We start from the raw sequence: 18,381 nt of genomic DNA on the forward strand, positions 1-18,381 counted from the left end.
TTTTGTGTCATAATTAGAGCTCAAAGAGGCTTTGGACCCGAGCGGGCCTATAGGCTATTGTGAAATCCCCCCTTCATCTTCCCAATCGATCTGTTATGCAGAAATAATAAGTCAACTGGGAATAGTTTTATGGCTAGAACGCTTGCGAGTATGATTGCCTGGCTGTAAATATAGGGTCCACAGTGGATTTAGCCCACTAATTCATGTATGGCTTGGGTTGCTTAGTTTTACTAGTGGTAATGCAAATTGGGGTTTCTCATTGGTAGACTCGGCAACTAAACTCTTTGAAGGTACCTAAATACATAAATTCGACCTCATTTGGAAAGAATAAATGCCGTTACAACGAAAGCTTGTCAGGAGGAAGTGACAGCGCACCTAAAATAATTGGCCAGTAATCTTTGGTGTTAGTTTGAGTGTTCTGGGGATGCTGTACTTGGTTGCGAAAGCTGAGGAGTTGTCACTGTGCTCCTATCAGCGTCATTCAACCGTGCATTGCGTGCTTAGGTAAACTCAGTCATCAGTCCCGAGGCATCTCTCAGAGACACTTAGATAAGTCGCGTTGTAGGCAGTTCTCACACGCGCTCGCAGAGGTGGTGAAGGTAGTATTCAATTCTCCTGTCGCCTTAACGTAAAGACAAACGCATTGAAAAGCTTTTGCTTGCATGCATACGGGTACTGCACGGTAGAGGTTATCAACTCTAACTAACTTGACACCCATTATGCAACAAGATTTTATGCTGGCCAAGTGCCCGTACAATTGACTTGATCCGCGACGGAATTTTTTTCCCATATTGTATGAAGATGGCTTCTTCGGGCTAGCTAATGCAATACAGCAGCATTGATCAAATAACCCATATTGTTATTGATTTGCAACCTAGCATTTACTAACAAACAAAGATCAGGCATTTCATTGACAACTACGATGATTCTGTGCATAATAACCGGCAAAGCTTTTACATTAACATAACCCTAAGAGTAATATTAAATATATTTTTCTTACACTATTTGAATAGTATGGTATATTTAAACAAAGCCCTTGAATGTAGTCTCGATAAAATCATATCCAATATCGAATTTCAGTCCCTCTGGATTTGTAAAACCGTTGTCATCATCTATCGTTATGTTAATATTTAGCTCAAATTGCCTCTATACCGGTGAGACTTACACCAGTCCTGGGTTGCTTCGGGGTGCGGGCCGACTAGGCCAACCCAACCCTTCCCATATGGCGTTAGCGATGCTGCGATATTATCATTACTCGAGTATCTTGCAAGTATTTTTGAAGTCGGGGATTGAGCAATGTTCATCACTGCGCCATCTTGAAAGTACAGCCAACGTTTCTGTTGCGTTTTGCCTGCTGCATCTCCAGTAGAAAAAGTCCAATCAACGTTAATAATGGTGTCATCTGTTGTGTTAATTTGCGCCCCGGGCTGAGCAATTTCTTCACCGACACCATCTCCCTGAGGCACTAGCCCAAATCCAGGGCTGTTATCGGCAAGATATGCGCCGACGCAGAAACCCATATAGCGGCCACCGCTGGAGACAAAATCTTGAATAGGCTTGGCGTATTGTTGCATGTCTTTCCATGCGTCTTCCACATCTGCAACATATTAATATTATCCGTGTATCTGGGACCAAATCTATATACCTCCACCTCCAGGCTGGGCATAAACATCCATCAGAGCCAAAACTTGACTATTGATGCCGACTGCCTCTGTGGGACCAACAAATGTAACATTGAATCCTAATGGAGAAGTGCTCAAAAGCTGCGCAACGGCCTCGGCGCAATCTGGACAAGCTGCGGGTCCACGATAAACAGCTGCTTGGGGCACTGAAGCCAGACTCATGCCTATATTGGCGGCGATCCAAAACAACGAGTCCCGAAGAGTAACCATGGTAAATGATATGTTTGTGAAAGAAAGGTAATAATTTAAGGAATCCAGATTACTCAGTATATATTTTCTTACTGCAGAATCTCCAGTTGAAATAGAACATACACAATTACAAGAGCAATCTTTTAGATAGGAAGAAGAAGAGTATTTATATCAATTCTTCCTTGCTTGAAAGCAACTGTAAGTCATGCCATACCACTTATTAAGATCCAAAATACCTAATCTACATAGCCACAACGCTACGTCATTGGGCAGATCAGAAATCTGTAGAATCTTACTACATTCATCTACTCTTAATACAAGATAAGCTTTATTTAGGCACCAAAACTGACAGGTATGTTAATGCATATCGTGCTTGGTAATGAACTTCAAGAAGGGAGGTGGCTATGTTGCTCACAGCCCCATTGCATTAAGCTACAAGCTTACAGAGCGAAAGAGCGGGGGAGAATGCAACTGCCTCCCATTACGTTACAATAACAAAGATGGTTTGGTCATTCTATAACTATAATATTACTGTTATTGCCCAAAATGTTATTGCTCAGCATGCAAGCCTTTCTCGACTGAGAGAGATTATGTGTGATGGCCTTTTAGTGATTCAAATGTTTGCATAAATCAGCCTCACGCCAATCTACCATAACTGCCTCTTTCAATCAACATAAAGGCTTCGTTGTATTCGGAGTACCACAGGCTCTGGGTAACTATAATAAACGCCACCCATTCCAATGGCTCAATAGTTTTTGATCGGGTTAAAATCTTGTGAAAAAGGCATTCAGGCTGCAATCTCAATTTAAAGTTTTTCTAATAATACATTAGCTATTTAAACAAAAAAGTCATTACAAGTACAAAGATTGCAAAGCTTAGGCTAAGTAATGGATATAATGTAGGCTTCTTAGCTATGGCCCCTATAAATCCCGCCTATGTTGTGTAATAGACACTTAGTGCTTCCTCTCTAACGATGTAATGGATGGAGGAAAGTGGGACTTAACGAAATTTATTTGTATCGAAATGCTTAGCTATTTAGTAAACCTGTCTACCTTGCTATTCCAATAGATTTATGAGGGCCCTTGGTTGCGCTATATTAGTTCTTGTTCGATATAAAGCAAATATTTTTCGCCTCCCAGTGAATAGTGTGACAACAATTTTGTGGAAAATATAGGTTCAATTGGCTTAGCCTTATATTATTATAACGCGATATAGCTCCCCTACTTATACACTATAGCTAGAACAACCCCTGCACGCCTAGGTACTGATACTTCCAATGTGGGTGCCCCTATTTACAACAAATTTAGTCCACGCAATCTAAATATTCTAAGTTAAAATTATGAATGGGAAATTAAGAACCATCACTTTCTATAGAACTCGTAGTAGTGGATTTTATATACAAAAGAGCTCGGCTGCGTCTCTTCTCAAGCCACAGGGCATAACATAAACGCAGTGAAAATAATAATCTTACACTGAAATAACCACATAAAGAATTATCTCTGCAACAATTCGTAATATTTCGATTCACATACTTTTAAAACGATGGAATCAGGCCAGGATGTCGGACTCTGGCCGAGCATGTGTTAACAGTAGTATACCCATGCAACTAGGTACAAGCATTATCTCTGTGTACACTCCTTGTAATAAGCGCCATTTCGAAAAGGACTGAGAGTTGAGTGCTATGGTCCAAAAGTAAATGTTTTCCCTCTCTTTTTCTTTTTATTCTTTTCGAATGCGCAAGAGTTATGCAGTGATACACATATAACAGTTGCGCCAAGATTAACTCCACCGCTCTGCCTTGGCAACGGCCGCGTTAGGCTTGGCTCATTGCACAATTTCTCCGACAGACGGAACGGCCCACACTGGGCTATCTGAGCATACTGTTGTATGAAACGCAAACCAAAATACTTCATTGAACGAAGCCACGCTATTGAATTCTATAAAAAGATCAATATAGCACTAATATAACGTCATATTTATTGTACGCGCTGCGTTGTTGCTGCGGAAAAGGGACAATATCACGCACAAAGAATTTCACAAATAGCAAACCCAACGGCCCTAAGTATGCACAGACTGACGCCTACCCTAATTTTTCTGTCATCCGGTCAAAACGTAGCGCGCGCAGGATCTTAACCCGCAGCTCCTACCGTCTGGTGCCCATATGAGGACTCGCGTAATCAGCTTCATCCAATAAACATTAATAACAAATGAACCAAAAAGACGAATGAGAAAGTTGCCAAATACTCTTCATGTTGACGAAAAGGTGGACCTCTTCCACATACCGCCGCCGAATGGCTCGTTTCGATGGTACTGGAACAATGTCGGCCAAGAGCCTTGAAGATATCCGCGCGCTATAAGTTCTAGCCGAAGTTATGACAATATGTTTTATTATACAGCCTTGCGTTATGCTTTTCCGAAACTTTAGATTTGACAAATACATGAACAACTAGATATTCACCAACACGGAATACAATGTTATTGCGGTTCCGGATGCAGAGAGTTTGTTGAAGTGCAATGAAGCGCAGTGCAGCGGTCCCTACCATTGGCCTGAATAAGAGTAACTACATTGCAGAGTCAGAACACTTTGGAACAAGTATACCATAGTTCGTATTTGAATTGATTGGTGAGAAGAATACAATTTCGAATTTATTGTGTATCTCCCTAACTTCACAAAGCCATCTATTATAAACCGTCAAATTTGGCACTGCACCAGAGTCTTGAAACTACTGACGCGCCAATTATACGTGCGCGCAAGGCAATATATGTTCCATAAATGTTATTGATTATGGTTCAAATGACTTTCGATCAATAAAGTATCCAATTATGGGGTCTTCATCAGAAAGTCATTCAGGAGCTGCTGGTTGACCTCCGCTTTGAGCTGTTCTAGTTTATGTGCCAATGCGAGTAGTTCATCGAAGATTGGTTCCGTAGTCTTTAATTGGGACCCTGGACGCCGGGTGGCTAGTGTGGTAACGAGCCGGAGTACGACATTGAAAAAGATGCTAAATGTGGTACCGAGGCGAGCCTGCGAGTTTATTTGACACATTTTCGACTTTTCGATAGCTGCGAAGCTCTCTTTCCACTTTTGCAGCTCCTCGAGAATTTTTGACCTATCTTTGACTAGATTTGGAGCAGAACTTGTTGGAGACAGCTGTGAGATTCCTTTCAATAGCTGCAGAGTGAACCTCCCCAAGGTTGCAAGCCGCATGTTGGCCTGTACAACGGCAGCTCTCTCTATGGGAAGCGCTTTATTCATACGGGATCCTACATCTGACGACGGGAGAAAATCATCCCTTAATCCGTTGGGGCAGGGCGTGAGAAACAATTTAATGGTAAAAACGTCAACTGCCGGCATGTCAACAAATTGGGCCGCTATTACGCTGCCATCTTCGCAAATTCGCCTTCTACCGCCTTTCCCCGCCCAAGTTCAATTGTGTACATCGATGAACAAGGCATTCGTATTTTCTTTGTACAAGCAATAAGCTGCGAGGTGATAATTAGGCATGATTCCTAGTGTAAAAATAGGAGAATAGATAAGAGCAGTCTAGTGATGGGAGAAACTATAGATGATAACCCTCGGACTAGTTCACTCAGCGTTCCTCTCCCCTGCCGTTTTACCAGCGGCAGCAACTCCACAAATGGCAGCAGCCAAGTTAGCGCAGCGAATCGCGAAGGAAACAGCCTGCTTTATGAATTTGCAATTCGCAAAGACAAACGTGAATCGTGTCATATACTTACACTATAGTCACTTAATCGGAAAAGCTCATTATTTCAGCTTAGATCTGGGGCAAAAACCCGTATAAGTCGCACGCTGGTATACACGTTGTTTCTTTCTCACTCCTCCCCGCAATCCTCGCGATACTTTGCAATTGGCTGTTCAAGATTAATGTGCAAGGGCTTGAGCGCACGAGTGTCGTGCAAAGATTACTTTCTTGGGGCGCTGATCTGAAAGCGCTGGAAAATTCCAGTTGTAATACCTTGCGGTAGGACCTTGAAGGGCAGAGAAATATTTGTCTAGCTGAGGGCACACCAGACGCATAAAAAAACACTCTTGCTACTTAACCGCTTCACCAGGAACACCCCTGAGTCCGCCGTAAGGTTAATATTTAAGATGCCCGTTGCGATTTATCGCTATCGTGAGATAGGCCCCGCTTCCAGTTGCTAAACCCGAAGATCCACCTGCGGATCTTCAGAACTGCCGATGGTCACTACAAGGATCACAATATCCCGTTGTAGACATTATTGAAAATATCATCGTGCAAGAGCCAAGAAGCCACTCCGGCTATCTTAGTTTTGTACTTAGTACTTACGCCACCCCTTTTCTATCGACAGGTAATACTCCGTAGGTAGAACCGCCAAAATCAGTTTGAAACAGCAAGTCTGCTCCGGATTGGGCCGCATCAACCCAAGCCTCGACGCTAAAGGGCGCGCGCATATACGCTTTTCTTCCAAGCGGGTACTGCATATACGCTCATCCACAAAGTGGGTGACGTTTCTATGCGAAAGCCAGTACTACTCCGTAAAATAGGGCATTTCATCAACACCACACCGCAACCACTGTGGATTTGAGAGTCAAGGGAATACTGGTGCCTAGATCATGCGGTATTCGGGAAATACACCACCCCAACTGCCCTCGGACGAAAATGCACAACCATGTACAAATTGACCACAATAATAGTTACGGCAGGAAAACGTGATATGGAGGCTCTCAGGATAGTTTTGCACTTCACCAGCTGTTCGATGCCGTGTTAGCGCGCTGGCACTCTTTATTTATCTTTCATGGCGTTAAAGCTAGTATTAATTTTAAATGGTGCTCGATTGAATCAAGCCACCACTGCTTCATCGTGAAAATGCAATTCTGGATAGCGCGATCTAGATAGTGACGGTCTTCAAAATTGAGAAAATAGAACATATATTCCAAGTAGAGCCAAGCAAATACGCGTACAATTTATCAGCTGCTGCTAGAGGCAAGAGTTCGCGAAGAATGCTCAGGGTGTTATATCCGTCCTCTTTGTTTTTAGCCCTGAGGTAGAACGCCAAGATGCAATATTCGGTCCGAGAATTGTGACACCACTTTATTTCAGAAACAATAACAACCGCAATTTAGTAGGAGAATATGCTTCTTATTATACAGCCAGTTAAAAAGCTTTCGGAATTTCCTATAAAGTACTCCCGGAGTAGTCAAAGGAGCGTAAGTGAGCATCCTTTAGCGGGGATAGTTACTAGGCTATACTGGGATAGGAAGCTAGAGCCTGGTTGAAACAGGCTGCATGTTTACATCATTGAAAGATCCTATAAAGTGATTCCCTTTTTTAGTTTATATCTGCCATCATGAACTATAAATAACAGCTGCATCCCTTTTAACAGCTATAGCTCTATCCCTATCCTGCTATTCATATACTAAGCAGCCATGTTTTTCCATAAACTTTTTTCAGCTCTACTCATCCCTGTTGGGGTTCTTGGTAACCCTATCAGTATCGAGCAAAGATCGCCCGGAAACGTGGCTCAGGCTGGCTCACCTGATGTCATTGATACGAATGGAGTATACATTCGAGCAAGCCCTCTTAGCAACGGAGGTTTGATCGCTGGTTATACTGCTCATGAAAACGGCCAGAGTATTCTCCGCCTTGCTGGATCTAGCAATGGTGGTTCTTCATGGAACTTTGTTGGCGAAGTCTACCGCGCTGATTCATCTGCTCATGATGTTGATAACGCTATGCCTTTGCAACTTCCTAGCGGGCGTATTGTATACGCCTACCGAAACCATGATAAAACAGGAGACACTTACACATACTACCGAATTACCCTCTCATATTCTGATGACGGTGGTGCTAGCTTTCTCTATTTATCAACTGTAGAGCAGCAAGCAGCCACTCCAGGTACCCCTAATGGCCTCTGGGAGCCATTTCTTCGTATCGCCGCGGATGGATCACTGCAATGTTACTATTCCGCCGAGAACAATGCTGCAGATCAGGACGGTTATATGAAGCGTTCGACTGATGGAGGATTGACTTGGTCGAACTGGATCAAGGTTTCTGGCGGTGACCGCACGTCGCGCGATGGAATGATTGGTGTCGCGAATATCGACAACTCTGGCAACTTAATGTAAGCTTTTCACCACCATTCGGGAATACCAGTGCGACCATGAACTAATGATACTGCTCAAATAAGTGCTGTGTTTGAGAATACAGAATCCGGACCCTTTACCATCGACTATGTTCTGTCCCATGATGACGGCAACTCTTGGGGACAGCGGTCGCGCCTATATACTGCACGAAACGGGGCCAATGCCGGTGCTCCTCAGGTTGTTAATGTCGGTGGCACTCTTGTTACAAGCTTCATGACAAATGAGGACGTGGCCGGCACCGGTGGCAATGGAATTGATGGGGCCCAGATGAAAGTTGTCACTAGCACAAATGGAGGTCAGACATGGGGCCCAACTACTGTCACTGGTGATGCCGGCTCGCACTGGCCTGGGCTCTATACCCTCGATCAAACCCACTTCCTTGCTCTCTATACTAAAGATGGCTTGGGTGCAGTCAGTCAAGATTACCAGCTTGTCAACTGAGCACTGGCGCAATAATGCTCTCCAACGTAATGTATATTGGAATAATAGAGTATATATTCAATTGATGTTAGAAACTTTGCTGTGTCCACCTTCCAACCATTAATTTATTCCCGTCTTTGTCTCCGTATGCTCTGTCTTTAGCACTTGGTGCTTTATAAATATGCTGGATATCAAAGCAACAGCTGCTAAGCATGCATATAATGTAAATAAGTTTCTCACGCTAAAAGCGAAAGCCTCGAGGACCACTTGACGCTGTGAAGCATCCTGAATTGTACGCGTAATACCCACGTTTGCAGCTGCCATGCTACCAGAGAGGGCTTCGATAAGGGATTGGCTAAGGCCAGCGGCAACAAGGGTTGATTGGCGACTATCCATACTGTTCTGGAATACCACGCCACCCACCACAATGGACAGTGCCATGGCAAGATTGCGAATAAAGCCCAAGGACGCTGTGGCCGCTGCAGTATCGGCCTGGCTAACAGTGCTCTGGATAGCAATTATGGGCCCCTGGAAAAGAAGCGCAGGTCCCAGACCGCCAAAGATTTGCAACCCGACCACCTTTGCAACCGATGTGCCGGACCCAAAAGTAATGTACAGCCCTGTCCCTATCGTCATGAGGGTTGCACCGGCCCATGTGATCCCCCTGTAGCGTCCTGTGCGATCGATCAGAATGCCAGAGATTATTTCTATTACGGCTTGTGTTACTATGAGCGGTAATAGTAAAACACCAGCTCCAAAAGGTGAGGTTTGCCGCACGCCTTGGAAATATAGCGGCATGTAATATTCGATGCCTATGAGTACCATGCCATGCGAAAAGACAACAAGGAAAACTGCATTATTTGACCAGCTTCTAAACACACCCAGCGGCATTAAGGGATGCTTAGCTAGCCGTTGTTCGCTAAACAGAAAGAAACCGATCATCAAGGTTCCGAATACAAGCAAACAAATAACTTTCGGGCTGCTCCAAGGAAATATAGCGCCGCCGAAATCCAGTCCAACAAGGAGTAAAAGAGTTAATGCCAAGATGGAGAAAGTTCCGAACCAATCAATGACTTTCATGCCTTCACTTAGCTTTGTGCGCGGATTATGGACGTCCAACAGAAGCAACAGAACAAACGCAATCGCAGAGATCGGGAGGTTGATCCAGAAACACCACCGCCAAGTCTTAAACTGCGTAAGAGCCCCCCCAATTAGTGGCCCAGCGGATCCAGCCAGAGCCCACACGAACCCCACATATCCCAAATATAAGGATCGCTTTCGCACACTGAAGAGATCCGAGATTGTGATGGTCACCAGTTGCATTAGGCCACCGCCAGCTGTGCCTTGCAGTGCTCTTGCAGCAATCAGCATTGGCATATTGGTGCTTAGCGCTGCCAGTATGCTAGCAGCAGCAAAAACACCGACTGCTATAAGGAGCATGGGCTTGCGACCCCAAATGTCGCTACATTTTGCCCATATGGGGCCTGAAGCTGCATTCGCTATTAGGTAGGCGCCACCGACCCATACGTAGCCCGACGCGGAGTGCAGGTCGGCGCATATTGTGGGAATAGATATTGCGATAATTGTTTGATCGAGAGCAGCGATGAAGAGGGTGAGCTACAGTGCATTGTTAGTCGGGTGGTTTTCGCCAATGTCCTCGCATAGAGTAAGGTAACTTACATATAGCGCTGATAGGATGGCGTATAATCGCAATGCTGTGCGGACCTTTGGGCGGTCTATAAGATTGAGCGGCTCAACAGGATTCTCACTAAAATTAACTTCCGCGGCGAAAGGTTCTGCCAAACATACAGCAACTGCTGCCTGAGGCTCGGAGACTGTGATAACATCCATTGTTGCTCATAGAAATAAAACCAATTCGATACAGTACATTGTTTGGAAGGATAAACTGGAAGAATGGGAATAAGCATGCCGATATTTAGGGATTTTGGGGCTTTTGGTGACAAGGTATAATGGGATGACTAAGAAAAATAACAGCCTAAAGCCAGAGGGACAAGATTTCGGCCCCAGTTTATTGCCGGGTGACTCATACTGCAAGACATCCTTGAGCTCATAAAGTACTTTTGTGAGTTATCCCAGATATATAAGCAGGCAACAGCCTAACAATAACCGATTGGATGTTATAAATAACTGGTTCCGATATAACAATTGTTGAGCAAGGAATCGCTAGTCCAATTGAGCCGCGCGAATCACACGGGTTTTACAGAGGAGAGGTGCTGCCTCTCTACTTCTGGACCAGAAAGCCAAGACCTTTTCAATACAAAGCCAACTATTATTCTCATTAAGACAATAATTACTAAAATTGGGGTTATTAACTCACCCTTTTTGTCCTATTATTGTAACAGCATGGCAATCTGTAGCGCCAGGCTTGTAAGTCTGTGGAACTATTGGTTTTAGCAGGGGCGGTTGCAAATGTAGCTTTATTTCACACCAGCCTTTGGGCGATACACAAAGTATTATTTATGAAAGCAAGTTATATTGGTGGCATGAAAATCTTGGGAAACGCAATTCCTATAACCCTTCGAACCCACAAAGCGTACACTTGTGTAACAAATGTATCACTGTTCTATAGATACCCAAACAAAACCCCCCTCAACTATTAGTTTCAGTAAGTTGAAACGGGTAAATTGGGATATGAGTCTTGGTTTCGGAAAACGTAACATTTCTCCTCGCTGAAGAGATTCGATGATTCCAAATGGTGTTTCTATGCCTTTATCAGATAAGCATCAAACCAAGTGACTGCTTGAGCAAATGCCTGCTCTCTTGCAAATTTTTGTGCTTTCACATCCGGATCACCTCGAATACCGAAGCCATGCTCAACTCCGGAAAACAAAGTTAGTTGGTAAGGCTGCCCTGTTTTAGCAAGTATTCCCTCAGATTTGTGTCTCAGGGAGGCCGGAAAAATGGGGTCTATTTCAGCTGCAGCGATGGACAAAGGACCAGCCAAGGCAGCTAACTCATCTTCTTCAACAAAACTTGGGTGTGCAATAAATGCGGCTTCAATACCACTCTTGAAATGTCGTATGACATACTAATAATGTTAGCATAAAATTGAATAGGTAGGTTAGATTCATAGATAGGAACCAGCTTTACCTTGGCACCGAAGCAATATCCAACACCTCCAATTCTATCAATTCCAAGCTCTCTTAGTGTTTTAATAGCTGCAATAATAATAGGGTCAACGTATTCGGTAGTATGCGGATTTTTACCATCAAATCCCTCAGAAATCCAGTTTGAGAGATTAGTAGTTGGAAATTTGTTTAGTGGAATTGCATCCCCGTTGAATACATCCGGGATTAGAGTAGTGTATCCTTTGGCAGCAAAGCTGTCTGCCAATAGTTGACTATTGGCATAGATGCCCATGACTTCTGGAATGAAGAGAATGCCAACTCCTTTATAGGCATCTTGTTCTGATGGTGTTGCGAGATAGGCATCGATTCCACCGTCTATCTTCAGAAACTTTCCCTCTGGATCACCTCTGTGAACATAGACGCGGTATTAATATTAAGTACACTGTAATAAATATTCCGGCACGTTCCGAAACTTCCGGAATAACAAGATACATACGTATGAAGAGTTCCAGTCGTGCAGCAACTTCCTGGAGGATGCGACGCCATGATATTTGGATAGCTTATGGCTTTGAATGTAATGTAATAAGAACAACTTAATAGATAGAACTGAGATAGAGAGATAGAAGAGCCAAGCAAAATTTCAAGGTTGCCAAGGCATGAATATATACATATATATACTATAAAGACAAGTACAGCAGCATATTATTATGTATGTTTAATCTCGGAGATGCTTAAATAATTGCCTCTATTGATTAATAATAATAAATTGATACCTAATGCCTATTTCGCTATTAGCGCCCAGATGATTTGTAGGCTAACTCTCGACAGATATAAGAGTAAAGGATAAGTAAGATTAACTCTTTACTATTTCGGCAATTATCTACAGGCGCTGACAAATTGCTTTATGAACTGTACTGGTATCTTTGAGGACAGCTCTGCGGACTTTTCTTGTTTGTGGCACTACCCTGCTAGATTGTACGTAATAATCTGCAACTCTCGTATTAGAGCTGAATTTATTAGAAAAATAGCTCTTCAATAGCATTGTGCTACCTAAAGCAGGAAAGAGTAACAGTGATGGAGAGTAATTTGATCTCGTGTTAACTTAACCGCTGTTTAGATTAAAGCTTTGATTGACGCAACTTTCATTTTCTTTGCAGAGACAATATTGCTCATTACTTCTTGGTATAGAAATATATGAGAGCATACAAGTTTGATGGTAGTGCCATGGGTCCAAAGCAGAAAATTACTCACGGAACTTCGAAAGATGTACGAGGTCTGTCACTAAGCTTTTTGCAAATTAATATAATACTTAGTCCATTGCTCATTGCAACCGTTTTATATTTTCAAGATGACTATTCTAAAAATATCTAAAAATATCTCATCATTTATTTAAAAAATAGCTTGAACATTTATAACTAGTATTCCTGTTATCTATAATAATATTTCTTCCCAAAGAATAGATGCCTCTGAGTAAAAAGCAATGTCTGACCAAATAAACTTTCTCATAATTTCAAGTGTTCTTGAACAAGAGTTATATGTCACAGGGAACCTCATAGTTATATTCGTCCGAAGAAGATCAATATATCTTGATCGAACAAATCCAGAGGAAGCAAATGTACCGCCAATATAAAGAAGCCAAAGTAGCAATTCGGAGTTTTCATCCCATATAACATCGTTTTCAGTCTTTTGAAGTTGATCAAGAAGTTGTGAGGATAAATAAGACTTCATATAACACATTAGCACAATTTATCCATGATACGTCAAAACAATATAACTTACCGGAATAACTAGAGCGCACCAAGCATGGCAACATAACATAATAGAACATATATATGCTGCAGTATAGCAGCATTTCAGGAAGGGAGAAGGCATTACCAAATTGATAAGTCTTGATTGGATAGAGGCAGTATAATTGTTTATGTGGGCCATGAGAAAAGGATCGCCCTTTGTATAGCTCGAATAGTTCCGTATACATTGCAACGCATGCAGATCTTCAAGTATTTCGATAAAATTCTCACTTAATAAGTGTGATATTTTCTCAAAACCAGATGGGAGTTGATAGAAACTAGGTGTGAATGGGTCTCGTTGCCAGAGTAGTTCTGAGAAGGTATTGTGATCAACTATCCGGTCAGAACCTGACAGAATTGATGCATTCAAGTCTTGCCTATACTATTGTCAGGTACAGATCTTTCTCTTCCCATTGAACGTATGACTCACCAGAATATTGCACGCTTAATGCCAACCGTAAGGTAGACACCTTGACTACGAGACATTTCGAGTAGCTGTCTTACTGCTTCCATGTGAAGTTGGACTTGAGAGGTAATTCCCAGCTGAGCCTTGAGCCAGAGCACTTAGTATTCCTGCAAGCCAAATCTGGGATAGATGCCTACCTCTACACCCGCCAGCAGAAGGATAGCTCCGATTGTGGACTCTGACACAGCCCCTTTTACGTAGGCCACTTTCTCTCGAATACAGCTGATAGCGCAGACCTTGTATCTTAAGCATTCGATGTCCAAATTTCCCTTCGTCACCGCAAACAATAGCGAAAGCATAACTGCATTTGAAAGGGCAGGGTCAGTCAAGCCCATACGGAAGACAGTGTAAAAACTTTGGAATGCGAGCTCCTCCGTAATGCTAAAGACCGGCTCAGAGGCTTTTCTAGCTCTGCCTATGTTATTTAGCGTTGAAAAACAAACTCACATCCTTCGTGGTGGGTAATTCCTTACTGTCCCCTAGTAGCACCTGCAATCGTGAGGTGTCTACAGGAAGCATACCAAACGGATCGATCGCGCTCGCAGATAAAGACGGAATTAACGTTGGAGGATTTATAAAGTGAGATCCATTAGCCAGCATATTACGCTCCTCCTTTAAAAGCGTTACTCGAAAGTTGCGTTTTGAACCTTGTTCGAGTAATCGTTTCGCCTTGAGGGCTTGCTTGACTGCATGTGACTTAGCCGAGCGATTCGCATCCCGATCCTGTTTACTGCAAGGGTCTTTAATGGGAATGAATTTAAATTCTTCAACCAATAATGCTTAGAGATTAGTTAATAGGAGATGAATCGGATTTGTATTGCATACCATCTGTCGCGAGTGGTTGGGAAACCATATTAACAGCCACCAGTTAAGGGGCCACGTTCTGACGTAGGTTATAAGGGGTTCAGTAACAAGACACATGAGCTGCGCTCTGCTTCTTTTGCTCTTGCATCAATCTGTACAGAGTTGCCAGAAGGATCTTGGACTGGAACCTTGAAAGAGACAGGTGCCTCGCTTACCAATCACGCAGTTCTGTAGTTTCTTCTAAAATGGCGCTAGCCCCACCACACTTTTTGGGATATACCTTACTGCCCGATTTGGAAGTATTTGGAAGTACCTTAATAATGGGCATCCCCGTCTTGCAATCGGAAATACGCCAAGCCGTTTATTAAAATTGAAACCCGTCAACTTAGAATATCGAATATATGCTTGGCTATCTATCTCCAGCGCCCTGTTTCCCCACAGATGAGAACTATAAAGCCGCAGATGCTACCCCTTCGAAACCTTCATGCCTCCAGAAAAGATCACAGCCAAACAGGCATCTCAACTAGAATTTTTCTCAACAATGAATAAATCCAATCTTTTTAAACCATTGAAAATCGGCGATATAGTCGTGAAGCATCGCATAGGGATGGCCCCGCTAACTCGCCTCCGTGCAACAGACGATCGTATACCCCTGCCACTTATGGCCGAATACTACGGTCAGCGAGCTGCTGTGCCAGGCACCTTACTGATTAGCGAGGGCACATTGATTTCGTACGAATCTTGTGGTGGATTTGCCAATGCACCTGGCATATGGAACGAAAAGCAGATTGCAGGATGGCGATCAGTCACCGATAAAGTCCATGACAAAGGAAGCTTCATCTTCTGCCAGATCTTTGCCATGGGGCGTGCTGCGGATGAGGAGTTATCTAAAAAGGACGGAGTCGATATTCTAGGTCCTAGCCCCATTCCTATGGATGAAATCGCGCCAGTACCACGCTCTATGACACTTGGCGAGATTAAGAAAACAGTACAAGATTTTGCAACAGCTGCACAAAATGCAATGCTTGCAGGCTTTGACGGTGTAGAGGTTCATGGTGCAAACGGCTACCTAATTGATCAATTTAATCAGGACAGTAGCAATCAGCGCCATGATGAATACGGTGGAAGTATCGAGAATAGATCTCGTTTCATAGACGAAATCATGAAAGCTGTCGTTGCTGCTATAGGGCCGGAGCGAGTCGGTCTTCGCCTTAGCCCCTGGAGTTTATTTCAGGGAATGAAAATGACGAATCCAATCCCTCAATTTTCAGACATCATCATCAAGGCTAGTAAACTGAATATGGCTTATCTTCACCTGGTAGAATCTCGCATATCCGGCAGCGATGACTGCGAAGGCAGCGAAACACTGGAATTTGCTTATAAACTCTGGAATGGACCTCTTCTGGTAGCTGGTGGATACAAATTGGACGGTGCCGAGAAGCTACTCAGTAAGTATCCTCACAAGGATATTGTTGTCATGTATGGAAGATACTTTATTGCAAACCCAGATCTAGTGTATAAGGTCAAGGAAGGGTTGCAATTTACTGAGTACAAACGTGAGACATTTTATACAGCCAAGGATGCATTAGGGTATATTGATTATCCATTTAGTATACAGTATCTTGAAAACCAGAATGCTGAAACAGTTCTAATATGAAATAAAAGAAAATTTAGCTACTATACAAAATGTCTTATATAATTCATTTAAGGATAGTGTAATGATCCGTTATACCGTTAAGCCAAACAGGGCAAAAGATTAGGCCAATAATCACTATTATAGCAATTACTGTAACGGAACCAGCTATTATAAGGGATTCAACTGTTACGGGGAACCAGGTCGTAACAGATAGCTTATCAAGCATCTAAGCAGGCGTAACTGGTATCCAGAAAAGTGGGCCTTGCAGATAAGTACTATTATTTATAGCACTATAATACAGCACTTATATGCTATAATATAACACTTGCCTACATGTATTATAATACAGGCGCTTATGTGCTACAATATAGCGTTTACCCACTATAATATAGCATATACCTGCTATAATATAACGCTCCTTGCTATAATACAGTATATGCCTGTTATAATATAGTGCTTTTTTATTATAATACAGCACTTATTTACTTTAATATAGCGCTATTATAACAGGTATATGCTGTATTATAGTAAAGAGTATTATATTATAAAAGGCAAGCGCTGTATTATAATAAGAAATACTACATAATAAGCGAATATTATATTATAAGAAAAAGCGTTATATTATAATATATAAGCGTTATATTTATATAAATATATATTTTAAAGTATTTATATACTTTAAACTTTCTTTTATAGTTATATATATATTAACTAGAAATAGGTAAATTTTTATTTTTTTAGATGCTAATTATACCTGCTTGGATGCTTGATAAGCTATCCCTTCATTTATTATAACTTGACTTTTACAGTTATAATAGTAAAACTAGAGGATAAACTAAACTGGGTTAATAATACACCACTAACAGCATTAGGAAGAGACTTCAGAAGTAACTAGACCAAAGGACCAATCAGGGGATGATCACAGTTCTACTGTACCCATACTAGATCAATGCCATGAGTCAGCGTGATCCAACTATATCATAATCCAACCGTGATCCAAACAGAACAACTTGCTATATAAGACTGTTCATTAAACTCCTTAGATAGAAGCTTACATAGTCAGTAATTAACATAGCATTAATATCAGGGTTGTAAATTAGTTACTAAAAAAAAAACTACTAACTAAAAATTTAATAACTAAAAAATTAGTTACTAATTTTTTTAGTTACTATTTTTTTAATTACTAATTTTTTAGTTTTTAGTTTTATTAATAAGCTAAATAAAATAAAACAAAATAATTAGTTTTTAATAACTAAAAAAAAACTAATAGCTATATTATTATAATAATGCTATATAATATATATTATTTATATATTTTTATAATACTTTTTGTATAATCTTTTTTATATATAAAAATTATAAATTTAAAAAAACTATATAAAAAATTATTTAGCTTTTTAATAAGTTAGTAATTTCGTTTTTTATTAATGAAAAACGAATAGTTTTGTTAGAAGAGTAAAGAAAACTACTGTAGTTTTGTTAATAAGTTAAAGAAAACTAATAAAATTCGTTTTTCATTAACAAAAAACAAATAGTTTCATTTAAGCGAAACGAAAAACGAAAAACTACTAACTAATTTTACAACCCTGATTAATATAACAGTCAGATTAATTACCCTACACTGAAGTTATCGCTACGTGATTTACACCTGCTCTTAAAAACCCAACCTATACCTTAGTACGGAGTATTAGACCTAGTATAAGACGAGAAAGTGGATGATATAGCTGGCTGAGCTTATCGATGTGCACTAGGCTAATGTCAATACTAATAACATCACCACATGAAAGTCTTACAACTAGCTCTTAAATAAGCCGTATAACCCTTACGCAGGGTTGCCATATTAATCAGTAATCTTTCGTATTTCATTAATAAAAGACGAAATTAAATAGTTTTCTTCACTTTCCTGATGAATTAAATTCGTTTTCTTCAGCTTTTTAAAGAAATTAATTTATTTTTATATTCGTATTTGTTAATGAGCTGAGTAAATTTGTTAATTGCTTAATAAACTAGGCTAATCAAATAAAATATGTGAAAAATCCAGCTATAATAAGTATAGCTCTTGCCTTATTAAGATTAAAGATGAATTTAGTAACGAATATAGTAACAAATTTTGTATTTTATTAATAATAATTAAAGAAAGATGGAATATAATTTTTTTATATTATATTTGTTAGGCTAATA

At 41.1% G+C, this 18,381-nt stretch overlaps 8 protein-coding genes across 8 annotated transcripts; 3 read left to right on the top strand and 5 right to left on the bottom strand.

Annotated features, from left to right (window-relative positions):
- Positions 1-1,021: 1,021 nt before the first annotated feature.
- Positions 1,022-1,947, bottom strand: GGI43DRAFT_418904 (uncharacterized protein; the record flags this gene model as incomplete). The annotated part of the gene is made up of 3 exons (XM_083207599.1): positions 1,646-1,947; positions 1,166-1,597; positions 1,022-1,112 (listed from the first exon to the last, which is right to left on the bottom strand). Exons 1-3 carry the CDS (start codon positions 1,890-1,892, stop codon positions 1,024-1,026), a joined length of 768 nt encoding a protein of 255 aa, XP_083055226.1. The 5' UTR covers positions 1,893-1,947.
- Positions 1,948-4,562: 2,615 nt separating this feature from the next.
- Positions 4,563-4,972, bottom strand: GGI43DRAFT_418905 (uncharacterized protein). Its single transcript, XM_083207600.1, has one exon. The coding sequence runs from the start codon at positions 4,915-4,917 to the stop codon at positions 4,693-4,695; it is 225 nt and encodes a 74-aa protein (XP_083055227.1). The 5' UTR covers positions 4,918-4,972; the 3' UTR covers positions 4,563-4,692.
- Positions 4,973-5,395: 423 nt separating this feature from the next.
- GGI43DRAFT_418906 (uncharacterized protein) lies at positions 5,396-5,951 on the top strand. Its single transcript, XM_083207601.1, has one exon. It carries the CDS (start codon positions 5,438-5,440, stop codon positions 5,672-5,674), a length of 237 nt encoding a protein of 78 aa, XP_083055228.1. The 5' UTR covers positions 5,396-5,437; the 3' UTR covers positions 5,675-5,951.
- A 1,260-nt stretch (positions 5,952-7,211) lies between these two features.
- GGI43DRAFT_418908 (sialidase family protein) lies at positions 7,212-8,501 on the top strand. Its single transcript, XM_083207602.1, has 2 exons — positions 7,212-7,976; positions 8,043-8,501. Exons 1-2 carry the CDS (start codon positions 7,282-7,284, stop codon positions 8,437-8,439), a joined length of 1,092 nt encoding a protein of 363 aa, XP_083055229.1. The 5' UTR covers positions 7,212-7,281; the 3' UTR covers positions 8,440-8,501.
- On the bottom strand, positions 8,489-10,354 carry GGI43DRAFT_303167 (MDR family MFS transporter). The gene is made up of 2 exons (XM_083201570.1): positions 10,099-10,354; positions 8,489-10,035 (listed from the first exon to the last, which is right to left on the bottom strand). Exons 1-2 carry the CDS (start codon positions 10,267-10,269, stop codon positions 8,539-8,541), a joined length of 1,668 nt encoding a protein of 555 aa, XP_083055230.1. The 5' UTR covers positions 10,270-10,354; the 3' UTR covers positions 8,489-8,538.
- A 786-nt stretch (positions 10,355-11,140) lies between these two features.
- GGI43DRAFT_432377 (dienelactone hydrolase) lies at positions 11,141-12,053 on the bottom strand (the record flags this gene model as incomplete). Its single annotated transcript, XM_083209557.1, has 3 exons — positions 11,141-11,467; positions 11,530-11,914; positions 12,004-12,053. 3 exons carry the CDS (start codon positions 12,051-12,053, stop codon positions 11,141-11,143), a joined length of 762 nt encoding a protein of 253 aa, XP_083055231.1.
- Positions 12,054-12,890: 837 nt separating this feature from the next.
- On the bottom strand, positions 12,891-14,746 carry GGI43DRAFT_303172 (uncharacterized protein). Its single transcript, XM_083201571.1, has 6 exons — positions 14,586-14,746; positions 14,234-14,524; positions 13,898-14,175; positions 13,725-13,843; positions 13,287-13,671; positions 12,891-13,229 (listed from the first exon to the last, which is right to left on the bottom strand). Exons 1-6 carry the CDS (start codon positions 14,611-14,613, stop codon positions 12,939-12,941), a joined length of 1,392 nt encoding a protein of 463 aa, XP_083055232.1. The 5' UTR covers positions 14,614-14,746; the 3' UTR covers positions 12,891-12,938.
- A 359-nt stretch (positions 14,747-15,105) lies between these two features.
- Positions 15,106-16,221, top strand: GGI43DRAFT_432378 (alkene reductase; the record flags this gene model as incomplete). Its single annotated transcript, XM_083209558.1, has 1 exon — positions 15,106-16,221. The coding sequence occupies one exon, from the start codon at positions 15,106-15,108 to the stop codon at positions 16,219-16,221; it is 1,116 nt and encodes a 371-aa protein (XP_083055233.1).
- Positions 16,222-18,381: the final 2,160 nt, after the last annotated feature.

Source organism: Trichoderma evansii, assembly GCF_050947405.1.
Source record: "Trichoderma evansii strain SZMC 28006 chromosome Unknown GGI43scaffold_41, whole genome shotgun sequence".
In the NCBI taxonomy this organism is placed as follows: Eukaryota; Fungi; Ascomycota; class Sordariomycetes; order Hypocreales; family Hypocreaceae; genus Trichoderma; species Trichoderma evansii.

Bases quoted from the DNA above. Each gene is read 5' to 3' on its own strand.
- GGI43DRAFT_418906 (XM_083207601.1), top strand. From the start codon at position 5,438: ATGATAACCCTCGGACTAGTTCACTCAGCGTTCCTCTCCCCTGCCGTT.
- GGI43DRAFT_303172 (XM_083201571.1), bottom strand. From the start codon at position 14,613: ATGGTTTCCCAACCACTCGCGACAGATG. The intron at 13,844-13,897 runs GTAGGCATCTAT...CTCTGGCTCAAG, and splicing joins TTCTGCTGGCGGGTGTAGAG to GCTCAGCTGGGAATTACCTC. The intron at 13,230-13,286 runs GTAAGTTATATT...TGTTATATGAAG, and splicing joins GGTGCGCTCTAGTTATTCCG to TCTTATTTATCCTCACAACT.
- GGI43DRAFT_418908 (XM_083207602.1), top strand. From the start codon at position 7,282: ATGTTTTTCCATAAACTTTTTTCAGCTCTACTCATCCCTGTTGGGGTT. The intron at 7,977-8,042 runs GTAAGCTTTTCA...TGCTCAAATAAG, and splicing joins GACAACTCTGGCAACTTAAT to TGCTGTGTTTGAGAATACAG.
- GGI43DRAFT_303167 (XM_083201570.1), bottom strand. From the start codon at position 10,269: ATGGATGTTATCACAGTCTCCGAGCCTCAGGCAGCAGTTGCTGTATGT. The intron at 10,036-10,098 runs GTAAGTTACCTT...AATGCACTGTAG, and splicing joins CCATCCTATCAGCGCTATAT to CTCACCCTCTTCATCGCTGC.
- GGI43DRAFT_418905 (XM_083207600.1), bottom strand. From the start codon at position 4,917: ATGTGTCAAATAAACTCGCAGGCTCGCCTCGGTACCACATTTAGCATC.